The 13,525-nt window shown below is 31.9% G+C and overlaps 1 protein-coding gene across 4 annotated transcripts in view; it reads left to right on the forward strand.

The window, feature by feature from the left end:
• Positions 1 to 1,717: 1,717 nt before the first annotated feature.
• Positions 1,718 to 13,525, forward strand: part of LOC105348544 (insulin-like peptide receptor) — a 47,911-nt gene continuing 36,103 nt past the window's right edge. For all 4 annotated transcript variants that reach the window (XM_011458019.4, XM_066087143.1, XM_066087142.1 and 1 more), the window contains exon 1: positions 1,718 to 2,551. In XM_011458019.4, coding sequence (XP_011456321.3) covers positions 2,434 to 2,551 — 118 coding nt within the window. In that variant the 5' untranslated portion in view covers positions 1,718 to 2,433. The remainder of the gene's footprint in view (positions 2,552 to 13,525) is intronic.

Genomic DNA, 13,525 nt, shown 5'->3' on the forward strand with positions numbered 1-13,525 from the left:
CTGAAGAGAGAAAGTATTTTCTTGTTTAAATGATATTTAGTTGACGATGTTTACATTTACAAATTAATTGAATTCAAGGAACGCCAGCCTTTCTGAATATTTGTTAAGTTCACCAAATTCTTTTATTACAAATCTGGTAAAAATATTACATTATTATACTTTTCCGTAAACAACACTGAGCAATAAGAAACCGCGATTTTTATTCATTTATTTATTTGTTTTTTAATTATTAATTTCATACTCTATCTCAAAATATTATTTCTTTTATTTCGTTGTTATTCTTGTTGTTTACACCGTAAAACAGTCACCATTTCCGTCTTCATTCGGGGTCAAACCTCCCATCAATACAGTTATAAATGTAATCATCTGCATTTATTTATTTTTTAATATAAATACAAGTTTTGCTTCTTTGAATAAATTGTAAAAGAATTCCGTTTAGTCAATCAAGATATGAATATCGTTTGAGTCTCTAGTTTTTACCACCATGCATGCCTCGACTTATGATAACGCTGAACTGTAATGACGAAAAGAAAAGAAAAGTTTTATATTGCAGGTATATTTACCGTTATGTAAGTGAAAAGTGTATTAACATTTTGGCCTAATTATCATACGGAAATACGTACATAATTCAATAATATTTATATAAATTAAGTTTGATGCACGTTCATAGGTATATATTGGAAGAGTTGTATGAGTTTATAAAAAGCTGTGACATAAAATTTTATATACATGTTAAATTAAATTTGCAAAGTATAATTTTTTTTACTAATGTGATTAAAAAGAGTGAAAACGATGCTCCCCCCCTCCCCAGTTTATGAGTTGCATTGAATATCTGTCATAGATACATTCCAAATTACGTTTGTAAAACTGATGCATTAAGTTTTTTCCCTATTTCTCAAAACCTCAACGCTATACATTTATTTGCTTTTTATGTATTCTAAAACACTTCCCACCTAAGTCATTGGCAGACCTATACTAAAAAATGGATGCAGAATGTGATTTAGATGAAAACGGCAATCGGTTTTTAAATAATTTGTAATTTAACGAAATCTTTTTATTTACCGTGTCATATCACTTGCGATAAACTTCCATGATAAACGTGCATACATGTACGTTATTCTATTTTCTTTCGAATAAATACATTATCATCATTTTAAGGTTATCGCGCCTACGCATAAAAAGTTACCATATCAATTAAATTGCCAACATATTTTAAAAAGTCTCATGATCAAAGGTTAGGTATATACGAATGCTCAAATTAACTTAAAAATTGTATTATCTACTCCATATATGCAGTGTAAATAATAAACCTATATTATATGAAAAAAAAGAATAGAAAAAGAAAAAAGAAGATAAAAAAAAACCAAACAAAAACAAATTCAAAACAACGCAGCAACAACGATAACAACAAAGCAAAACAAAAGATATTGCTTTCCAAAAGCTCAATTTAGCAGTCAATATTGAAAAGTGAGGGAATATGGAATATCCCTATATATATCAATAGAGCAGGTGCTCGCCTTTCGTAATACCGTTCACCCAAGCATTAATTTTTTTTTTTTATATATAAAATGGTTAAAAAACAAAGCTGAATTTTTTTAGACACCAAAAACCTACAGATATTGTATTTCATGAGGTAAAATGACTTCCTTACCGAATGACCTTGACAGCATGATACGAAACCGTGGATTAACCGTACGTGGTAGCTTTAGAACAATAATCGACCAATCATTTTACGAGCTTGTTTACTTCTCGAGAAATGTTATAGCATGTAATAGACTGTGTATTACCTATGGTTTTTAATTGATTTTAAGCTTATTGTGGAGTTTTTATTCATGAGGATACGATATTATGGAACTTAAACACGTTAAAAATTGATTGTTATGGATGAATTAAAGAAACAACGCAATCGATATGGCTTTTTCATTGGATTTTATACTCAACCGACAGCCTAAACAATACGGCGAAGGTTCAAGGCTAAGTTCTTCTAAATGTGAACAAACAACGGTGGATTTACGATAAATTCTCTTGTAAAGTGTTATACTACATGTGCTTTTAGTGATTTAAAATGTGATTTTTAAAGGTTTCTCGAAGTTTTAAACCCGATATACTTTTCCTTATGTATTTGAATGGACGGTGTATATAGATAATACAGTCGCTGTTTGTTTATGACCAGACATGGGATATTTATAGTTTTGCTACGCACCGCGACCAGGGGTCTCGTTCGGATATTTTTCTCAAGACCATTTGTTGTTTCTGTCCACTTGTGTTTTTGACATAATTAATATAAAAGACATTATTTTTGCAAACAGAATTGGGTTTCAACAATACACAGTCTATTATACTAGCATTTCATAAAAAAGCATTTCGCCAACACTCCCTCTGCACACATGGACATACAATTTTATTTGAGCATATAATGAGCTAAAAATTAATATGGTAAAACTCCAGCAATCAGCATGTGTCTTGCTGTTGGTCATTCTGTGTCAGAGTGTGGCAAAGTATGCAAATCTGGACAGGAAAACCACGAAGTACCCCAACCCAAATGGGAAAGGTAAGATATAGGCAGTCTTGCTTAGTTATTGTTGATTGAATGCAGAGGTGGACTTTATTAAACTCTCTTGATAACCTGGCTTGTAGAGCCTGAAGATCACAATTATGATTATTTCACTCCCACATACACAATTTTATTAATGCTAGTACAAAGAGGAAAAAAAAGTTTTGTGCATTGGAAGTGATTCCACTCCATTCTATTGTCAGTCTGAATAAGGATTGTCTTTAAATCTTGATTTTTCAATGATAATGGAATATTTTGGTTTTAGTGTTATTTTTTCCTTTGTGAATAATTTTTTTTTGTATTGAATTGAATACATAAAGGAGAAAAAAAGTATATAATGAACCATTACCTGTCCAACATTGGACCAATACAAAGGAATGTTTTTTGGGGAACATTTATGATTATGAATGAGGTTCTCACTATTTGTCTTTTGAACAATATGGAAAACTAAACTACCCTTGCATTACTTGTAAGGGATTTAGTTACTGTTAAGTATTTATATGTATTTAAAAAAAAACAACAGGAAAGCCATGTTTCAATGAATACAAAGAGGGGGAGAAGAACAAAGAAAATGTAGACATGCACGTGCATCTATAGCCCATTTGTTATTAGTTAGAGCTAATGTTATTAACAGAACATACCAAATAATCACATGGTCTGTGTTTGGTTGTCTGTTGATAATACTGAAGGATTTTTTTTTATGTTTTGAACAGGGTTGAATGGATTTCACTTCCAGGCTGTTTTCATTAACATAATATAGCTACTTTCAGTTTCTCTTCCTTTGTTTATCATGGAATCTAATCATAAAAGACTTTATATTTTTGTATTGTAGATGAAAAAATTTTGAAAGTTGTGTTTTTACAAGTGAGCTGTTTTTGAGCAAATTTTTGTTAAAGGTTGCTGATATTATTATGTTTCTAGTTTATCCTCTTTTAATTTTTTTTCCTTATAGGCTTTCCTCATTCATGTCACTTTTATATATTTTAAAAAATATTTGATTTTATTCATGTATAGACGTAATTCATTGAAAAGGGTAGAGCAAAAAACAACAGTCATTAGAATGTGTCTTAATATGTGCTCTCTCCCAGAGAGCCTCGAGTGCAGTATGAGACACAATGTCCTATCACCATGATAACTGTAAAAAATCAGATTTTTTTTTTAAACCAGTTCATTGAAAGTCAATTATAAAGGTGGCAAAGAAGTGCATGTACTTTAGGAGTAAATTCACGTTGAATATAGGACAAGAATTCTGTGGTCAGAGTGCAACCATTTAAATAGTGTTAGCATTTCATCTCTCTCTGTGTCGTGTGTAAGCTGGCTCACCTTACAAGATGACACTTGTGAAATTGAATCATACCTGCACAGGGGGAAAGGAAGATGACATCCAGTGGAGCCATGAATCATTTCCTTTGTTTTGTTTGAGGCTCTTCAACACTGTTTTCAAATGCAACAGAGGGAATTTTAAAGGAGCAAGTGTTGGAAGTTGTAAATTTCATTATTTCGAAATTGATGAAGCTAGTTGTAATTTGAAGGAAAAGGTCATTGTCTTGAAATGCTGTGCTCTTAGTTGACCACACACATGATTCCTCATCACTACTCGGTACACAGTATGATGTTGTAATTGCTAAATAACTGGGGAAGGGGAGTTCCAACATCTATTTTACACTTCTAATACAAGTATATTTGTAATAATGAAAGCCATGTGAACACTTGGATTTTTATCACACTATGATTAAGATGTCTGAAAAAGGTGAATTTTTTAAAATACCAATTTTTGACCCCACCCCCCCTCCCCCCCCCCCCCCCCCAAGAAAAAAACAAACAAAACCAAAAAACCTAAAGAAAAAACTTTTCCTAGATTTCTACCACACAGTGAAATCAAAAACCCACCTTCTCTTTCAGAAAGATAATATCTAAATCAATATGGAATCTTCTGGAAGTCGTTAAAGGCAATATACAAATGTAATTAATTAGTCAACTCCCAGTATTGTGAGGTTACATGATGAAACAACAATTACATAACAATCTGTATTGGGAAAAATACACCATTAAAAACAAAGTCTCACCAAATTGAAGATTAACAAGAGCTGACTCTGTTGCTTGCAGTTGGTTTAATGATCAGTTTTAGGGATTGGCAGTATGAACAAAGAAAGGGGGGAAATTGTTGTTCAAAGAGCATGGAGTTTCATTTAGTGGTTCCCCTGCATATTCAGCGAACCCTTCTTGTTACTTGGCCATAAAATCTGACTATTTTGATTTCCTTATAACAATTTAACCGATTTCACTAAAACCCTGATTGTCACAAATGATAAAAAAAAATAGCTCTTCAGAGTATTTTAATTGTGTGGAGTAAGTCCATACGATGATGACAATTGTTGCCTTCTGTCTCAAGTTTGATAGTCAGCTAGCCTAATTGAAAGGATAGAAATAAAAGGTTGCTGTATAATAGGGCATGCTTGTAAATGCTTGCTTAGAAAAAAATTCAGATGAACAATCTGTCCAAGATTGATTTTGTTTTGAAAGGATTCTAGAAACCATTGGAAAATTGATGTACTTTTGGGCCTTTGACTTACTTTTCACAGGTTGACAGTTGAGATTCTTGTACTGACTTTCTACATGCATGTGCTGCATGTTGTCCTATGCAGCTGTTGATAGAATGCCTGCCATTATCTGGTCAATAGCAATAGACAGCTCGGAAATAAAATAAGAAATATGCTTGTAGCTGTCCACTACTTGCAATGCATGATGAGTGAGATTTATCCCTTATGAAAACGTTTTTATGATTCTGTGTTTTATTTATTTTGCAAATATTTTGTTTCACAAGAATTTCCAGTTCTTATGAGTTGTATATATCCTGAGAACAGTCAAACTTGAATCTTGTCTGACTAAATCAGATGTGATTAGGGATGGGACGATGCACCGGTGCATCGCGGTATTTATTTTGATATTTGGATCGATACATTTACCATTAATACAACGATACCTTACCGAACTCTTTGTATTTTTCAAAAATATCCGAGGTTCATATATCGGCTATTTTTAGTCCGCGCGCCTAATATGAAAGTTCAAAGATGGCGGAAAACCTCGTAAAGTTGTCAAAACTGTAAGGAAGCTAAATATGGAGTGTGGAAAACTTTTGGAGTACTTGTTTATGAAAAACTAGTGTACACGAGACTAAAGTAATTTGTAAATTGTGCAACACTCATTATGAATATAACAAAATAACTTTGGACATGCGGTAATACATCGACAGGTTGAATAAATTTTAAACTTTTATTCATGTTTTTATTTAATTGCAATGTATCGTGATATGTATCGTATCGCATCTCATGTATCGTGATATGTACCAAATCGGCTCAGTACAGTATCATCCCAGCCCTAGATGTGATAGTATTAGAAATGTCACTGAAATTTTTTGGAAGGACAAAGATTTTTTTTTTAAAGCCAAGGGACAAAGTTTGTCAACATGAAAATTGGTTCTGTGGTCAGATTAGCCAAGAGATCCACCTGACAGTATCTTTTCAGTTGCAGTTTTTTGTGTACTTAAATTTTGTTTTTGGTAAATTAAATTTCAAGACAAAAATTTTCTTCATTTTGTAAGTCGTGCAGTTGCTTTTGAATAACTTTAAGCACAAAAATACTTTGAATTCCTGTGAAATCTATTAATGTGAATTGCCATAAATGTAAATGATAATAATTGTGATTTGTGTATCTTTCATCTTCATATCATCCCAGTTTTATCAAATTGGCCACTAAACTTGCCTGTTTAAAATGGTGTTCAAGTTCTGACATTTATTTCACTCGAAACATGTTATAAGAGGTACAGGAAAGAAATATATTACCAGTATATATACAAAAGGATATAGGAAATCAGATTATTTCCAGTAAAAAATACATTCCAAAACGTATACTGACTGAGAACTGACCAAATCAAAAATTTTACATCTAAGTGTAAATATTTTCTATTTTCTGAAGAGTTGCAGGATTTGATGATGACATAAGTAATCTAAGTTTTAAAGTATTGGGGTTTCTGAGATAATAGTTCATAAATAGCTTTTTCCTTAGTTAAGAATCCCTGGGTCACTTTTTAAAGGTGTCTTACCTGCTTTTAACCTTCTTTATTCAAAGAAGATTAAAAAGTTGGTACATTTATTTTCTTTTTGTAAGCTGACGTTATACATGTAGACTAAAAGAAATTCAGTTATTTATTTGATTAGAAGAGTATTTTTTTGACCAAAAATTTTTTAGTCTCAATATTTCCTCTTGAATTTATTAGACAAAAAAAGTCACTATCATGCAGTAATTATTTTTTCAGTAGTTGTTATTAATTTCTTCTGCAATTGTGTTTTGTGTGTTTCATGGATGTTCAATCAGTTCATGATCATATAGTAAATTTGATTCAATAAGACATGGCATTTGAGATCTGTAACCTGCCGGGTTCGAGGTTTACACCTGACTAACTGGTCAATAAACTGGGCAACTTGTATAATGTAAATGGTATTTGTGCAATTCTTCACAGCTGCATGTGGCAGTTTAAGCTGTGTGTTTGAGGGATTATGATTTGTTCAACACTTCAGGTGTCAATGATATTTTTTATGAAAAGGGGATTTGGCCAGAAAATATTCAGCTCCAAATATTTCATGCACTAGACTAATTTGGAGATAAACAGGCCTGCTAATTGTAAGAAATTCTGGGAGTTCATATTGTTTGTGTTCCTTCTGTATTAATATGTGTAAATGGATACATGATATTTCGTTTGTACTGCCTGGATCATGCATCTGGTGTAAAATTGGTTTTTAATCCCACACATTGAAAACTGATTTCATCTGGTAGAATATTAGTTTTATAGATTCGATCAGAATGATCTGATGTACTCTTCAAAGAAAATATGATTGTTCAAACTCAAATTTTAAGTTCATTCTCACTGTGTAATAAAGGAGTCTTTGAAATAAAAAAAAATATTAAAACTTCTCTTTCATTTCGAAGTGTTGTGCAATCACTTAAAGTAAAGAGAAAATACTTGTAGAATATGCACAGTTTTTGTTGTTGTTTTTCGACTTGTAATATGTTGAAATTATGGTCATATGGTTGCCATTTTGCCAAATAAGTACAGCTATTTGCTGACATGCCCCTTATTATGTATGGTTGATTGTAATTAAAAGCAGCATACTAGGGTAAATGGGTTTTATTTTATAATTAATGATGACATCATTTAAGCTGACATACATTATGTAGCACACTCCTGTTTTCATTGATGAAGATGCTCATGGTACATACTATAGTCATCAAAACTATTTGGTACAGTATAGTTGTCAAAGCTATTCGATTCCTCTCTGAAGTTTTCTGATTTTATTTGGAACTGGATGTAAAATTCAAAGTTCTTTAATAAGGTGGTATGTGACACCTTTATATTGTGCCTTATTTCAAAGTAAACAATAAAATCAAGTATAATTTTATAGTTCTTTTCTTTCCCAAAATTGTTACCAAACAACGTAGCTCAATTGGGTAGTACATTAACTACGAAGTGGTAAGTCATGAGTTCGAATCCTGCTGGGGCCTTTATAAATTTTACTTTTTCAAAATTTATAAAAAAAATTTTGGACAAATATTGTGAAATTTGAAAATTCTAAAACGGTGAAAGTATTTTGATTATTGAGTTCTTATATCATTTATGTCGCCAGGTCTCCCATACCACCTTAAATTTAAAAAAATTAAAAGAATTAATTAAGATCTTGTAATAAAATGAAATCCCCAAAAGTTAACAATATTGAATTGACTTCATTTTTTCAACGTCATTCAATTTTTAATTCAACAGTTCTCAAAAGCAGGTTTTGTATTTAACTCATTGACAGTATTCACAGGAAGATAATTTCTGCATATCGAAAATTATTTTTTTGGATACAATAAACTACGAAGTAAATTCACTAGTCCCAAGGACTTTGCTTGATGACCAAGTTTTAGTGCACTAACCTTGTCTTCAGCTAGGGAAATAGTTGCTGCATTTAGGAACAATAAACTTGTTATTGTCTCTGTCGCCAGTAAATAAGTGCGTAAAATTACTTATTACATGTATGTATTTTTAGGTAGAGTACTAATATTGATCTGGCTAAAAACTAGAAAGAAGAAATTGAATCAAGGCCTTTAAAAAAAAAAAGAAGGAAAAACCCATATTCCTGTCTTCTGTTGTTTAGTGCATTAATCTGCATTCAATTGGTAGACTCCAATCTTGTTTGTTTGAAGTGATGTATTGATTTTCAATACATTTCAAGGTCTTAAAAAATGCAAATAACAAACTTTACAATTCAGAGGGTAAAAAATCTTTCTATTTTTAAAGAAAAGTTATTTCAAATTTCAATTTTTTTGTATTAAGATCCACTATTAGTAAATAAGTTCGTTTCTGTAAATATTTTTTTTTTGTTCATGCATTCTGGATAATTTTTAGGATTTGCAAATAGTTCGCTAAAGGAATTGTTGAACATGAACAGTTTCTTGGTGAATGTATAATGCACAATTTTTAGAGGGAGTGGTTTCTGAGCTTTTGAACGATACATTGAATTAATTTTGGGTCTCATGTTTTTGCTCATAGACTTTTAAAAACTTGGAATAGTTGTGCTGTTTCTTGGCATTTGAATTTTAGTAAGAATTCACACAAGTAGTAAGATGGCTTGCATGGTCTTCTTAAAAAATTTCTTGTATAAAAAAAGTTGTTTTCATGCATCTAGCGTTTTTGTTTCAGAATTTCTAATCGATGAGATATTGTTTGCGGAAAGATGCAGTTTCCAGACGTTGAGGGAAAAAAATAAATCGGTTGAGTCAAAAAGTGTGTCGGCGTGCAATGAGAAAAAAAAGCAGCTTGTGCCTCCCAATGCAAAACAAGCTTGAATTGATTTTTCTGTTGTGCTTAGCTACTCGACTGAATTTATTTCTGTTAGGTGACCTTAACCCAAGCCATTTCACAAAGGATCTGGCATTTAAATTTAGATAATAAGAAGATAATATTTCATCAGGACATAGTGCTTGTTTACAACTCACGGACTTACAGATCACAAAATGGCGGGGTTTAATTCATAAGGGTGCGACATTCCATTCTTTTTCTTCACTATATATTCCTTAAAAGGGGAAAACATACCATACACATTATTTATTCCACTGATGTGACCAATTGAAAATTAAATTAATGTTTTTCATTCAAAATGTTTTTAGCTTAATTGTAAATTTTTACAAAACTATATTTCTGGTGAAATATTAAAGCCATGCAGTGCTTTTTATGATAATATGTGTACTTCAGAGTAGGCAAATTGATGTACCCTTAAAGGGCATATAAGCTGGGTATGTGCAGATAGGAGGTATAGGGAGTGGAACCACTAACCACAAGTATTTCAGTTTATCTGTTCAAGGAGTGGCCACCAAAGGTTGTAATGGCCTTCAGTGGTTGGTTCAAATGCAGGTCGTGGTCCAAAGTAAAACCAAATCAAAGAAGAGAAAGGCATAATCTTGAAGTTTTGTACAATGAGGAATTCAGACTACAAAAGACGCTGAGTCCCTTCCCTGACGAAAAACATGCAGTGAAACAAAAAATTTTTTTTTGGTTTTGTTTTAACATTCTTTATTAGCAATCAAATTACACAACCAAATTAAAGTACATGTAGGTATCTGGGTATGTTAATTAATTGATTTACCGTTATATTTAGTTGTACACCGATTAAAAAATTAATCAACTTTGTGGTCATAGTAAGTACATTGTATGTGCATTGATTAGAAAAAAAATCAATATATGAAATGATACTTATTTCCCCAGATTTCTTTTGATTAACGGTACTCTGAATTTTTTATTGATTCAGAAATATGAAATACATGTATATATGAATTCATACTCTGAATTAGTACTATCTGTGGCTTTAATCAGAGGCATTAGAATTTTTTTTTTTTTTTGGTTGTTTTTTTCATTTATCAAATTTGTGTTCATCCAGTCTGAACCTTGACTTGAATAAATGCTATATGACTTGTGAATACTGATTTAATTTCTCTTCTTATATCAACAAAATCTGTTCATAATACAGCAATGTTTTTTTCTCTTTGGAATTGGGTCTCAGTTGTTAAGACTCTATATATTTTTACAATACAGGCTTGTGTTTTTCTTTGGTAAAATCCTTGAGGAGCAAGAGAATTTGTAGTGGATATCAAATATTCATGTCAATTAATTAATGTTGAAATTAAATACTAATCCACTTAGTTATTGCAAAATAACAATGGTGGTATCGAGTCAGAGGTTCCAAGAGAAACTATTTATCTTTTGTGTATTTAGAAATGGGATCTTGATGAATCTTATTAATCATGCATTTGTGCTTTATTCAAGTGCAAGTTTTTAAGAGTTTTATATGGATGTTGTTGATGGAATTTCCAAATTGTTTACCGTACTACATTTCTGATCATTTTCTTTCTTTTGAAAATGCTACAGCTTCAAAGGACGGTTGTGATATTATTTATCATGCCTAATGCAATACCAAAAAATGTCGAAAGTATCCAATTACAAACGGACCCTCTTTCATAACAAACAAGAAGTAATCGGGCATGAGGAATATTCCATGCAGATTTCAATAGGGGGGGATCAATAAGAATGACTTTGTGTTTTGGGGGAACTAAGAAAAATAACATTTTCAAGGTCAGAATATAGTGTATCCTTACATCGAATATCGTTCAATAAGAATTTTTTTTTTAACGGAGATTTTTAACAATGCTGTAAGATTGCTTTGTTTGGTATGTTTTTGAAAAAGAGAGATTTTTTATGCTTGTATTTAAATGGAGTGTTACACGGCATTTAAAAATCAGAGGATGGATTTTGAAATAGAATAAATATTTTTGATCAACTGTTGCCGTTAGCGGTTTTGAATTAGCTGTGAAACTAACAGTTTTGCAAATCATTTGTGTTGAAGTACAATTAGCAACTTGATTTAATATCCACAATTATATATTCCAGATGAAATTTTTACCTGGAGTTCCTCTGTTTTGTTCACAGAAAACATTTTACAATGAATGGAAATATATAAATAAAAATTGAATTTTTATTTTTCTTAAGCAGTCCAAATATAAGATAGGAAAAATATTAATTTAACAAAAAAAGTTAGTAAAAAGAAATTGAAATACATTGTGTAGTACGTTGCTCTATTGTGATGATGTTGTAGTCGTATTACTGTTAATTGGATTTTCACCAGATAATGGGAAAACAACAAAATCAGCACGCACTAAACGGTATCCATTATATACGCCTACGCATCCCCAATGCATAACATCCATTGGTCCAATGTACTATTTTGTCATGGCAAACTGCATTTTCAGAATTAATTGATAACTTTTCTCTCTCAATCAATAGAGTCTTTCTTGCCTCTAGACAAAAGCAAAAGTGAAAATTCTGGCACAGATCTAGATTCTCTGTTAATGGACATCTTTTCCCCCCCTTTAATATTGTTGTGTAAAATAATCAATGCTTTAATTGTCTGGGTCTTTGAAGTCACAGTTTATGTGGTATTGGCTGCCCACCTGCTTGTATACATTGTAAATTGTGGTATTATTACAGTCATACTTTAGATTAGAACTTTCATTATGAGCATGAAATATGCAAATCATGAACAGGTGTTAGAGTAATATGAAGAAAGAATAACTACAAAACTTGAAGAGGTTGTGGTTCATATGTGCCATATTTAATTTGTTGTTTTAAAATTCTGGGTGCTTGGTAATTTGGATAAACTTGATTTGTTTTTTAGAGGGAATGTTTCAAAATATCTCTACATAGGGTGCACTGTAAATTACTGTAAAGGACTACGGTAGATATCAATTGCCACCAGTACTATTTACTTGTATTTAAGGTTCTGCTTTACTAAAATGATTGAGATATATTGGTCACCATGCAGGGAGTAAGAGAACCCCAGAATTGAGATACATTAAATTTTATTACATTATCAAATCGGTTCTTTCTCTGTCTTTTTCTCTTTTTGAACTTAAGGTAAACTTTGAGTATGTAGTGTTTGTGCTGGTAAAGGGCTTAATTAATTTGTTAATTGGACAATTGCATGTCTGCTTAAAAGTTCATGGTGAATCAGTTTTTTACTAGATAATACTCACACAACCTTGACCTATTAACAACTTCTCTTTTTTTGTTTGTTATTTTGTTGGATTTATATTCTCATCAAGAGCAGAATTTGCAGGTGGTTAATTGTTGGTGTAATGTAATTACATGGCCCAGAAATCTGTTTTGGTGGGTTTGGAACCAGTAGAATATTTTGATGTGAAGCATCAGTACATACAGATGTGCTCAATGTCACTGCATCAAAGCCCGAGGAATCAGTGAAAACCAAGAGATTAAATCAAACACTCTCGTGCTCAGATTATAAATGACCTGCTTCAGTCTGCACTGGGGTCTCCAAAATTGCACAAAATAATTTTCTCTGATAAAGCAACGATGGACGGGTCTGTCCGTTGGGAGCTATTTGACCTTTATGCACTGTACGATGCATAGTTGTCATTTTGACTTAATGGTGCACTATTGAACCATAAGGATTAACAACTTCAGAGGGAAAAAGATACATCTGAAGGAAAAATAAAGTTAGATAAATGCGATTAAGTTCTAAACACCAAAAAGACAGTATCTGGATGAAATTAATGCACAGACAAACACCAGGGTTTTATCAAATGCAGAGATTATCTAATAACGGTACAATGCTGTGTCATTAATGCATTCAGCACATCAGTATTAATTGCACTGGTGGTAGGCGCCTCATCATGCGACAAGTTTTGCATACCCCTGATATTAAATGCTAGCCTAACTGTGCACATTGTGTAAAAATTCCAGGCATGGCTTTCAAAGTACGTTGTTAATGTTTTGTGAATGGGGAGAGAAAAAAAAGTGGTCGGTTTCATGCACTCGTGATTTATGATCATGTGATCATCTGAGGAACTTGAATGAGACGAGTACCT

Source organism: Magallana gigas, chromosome 6 (genome assembly GCF_963853765.1).
Source record: "Magallana gigas chromosome 6, xbMagGiga1.1, whole genome shotgun sequence".
Classification (NCBI taxonomy): Eukaryota; Metazoa; Mollusca; class Bivalvia; order Ostreida; family Ostreidae; genus Magallana; species Magallana gigas.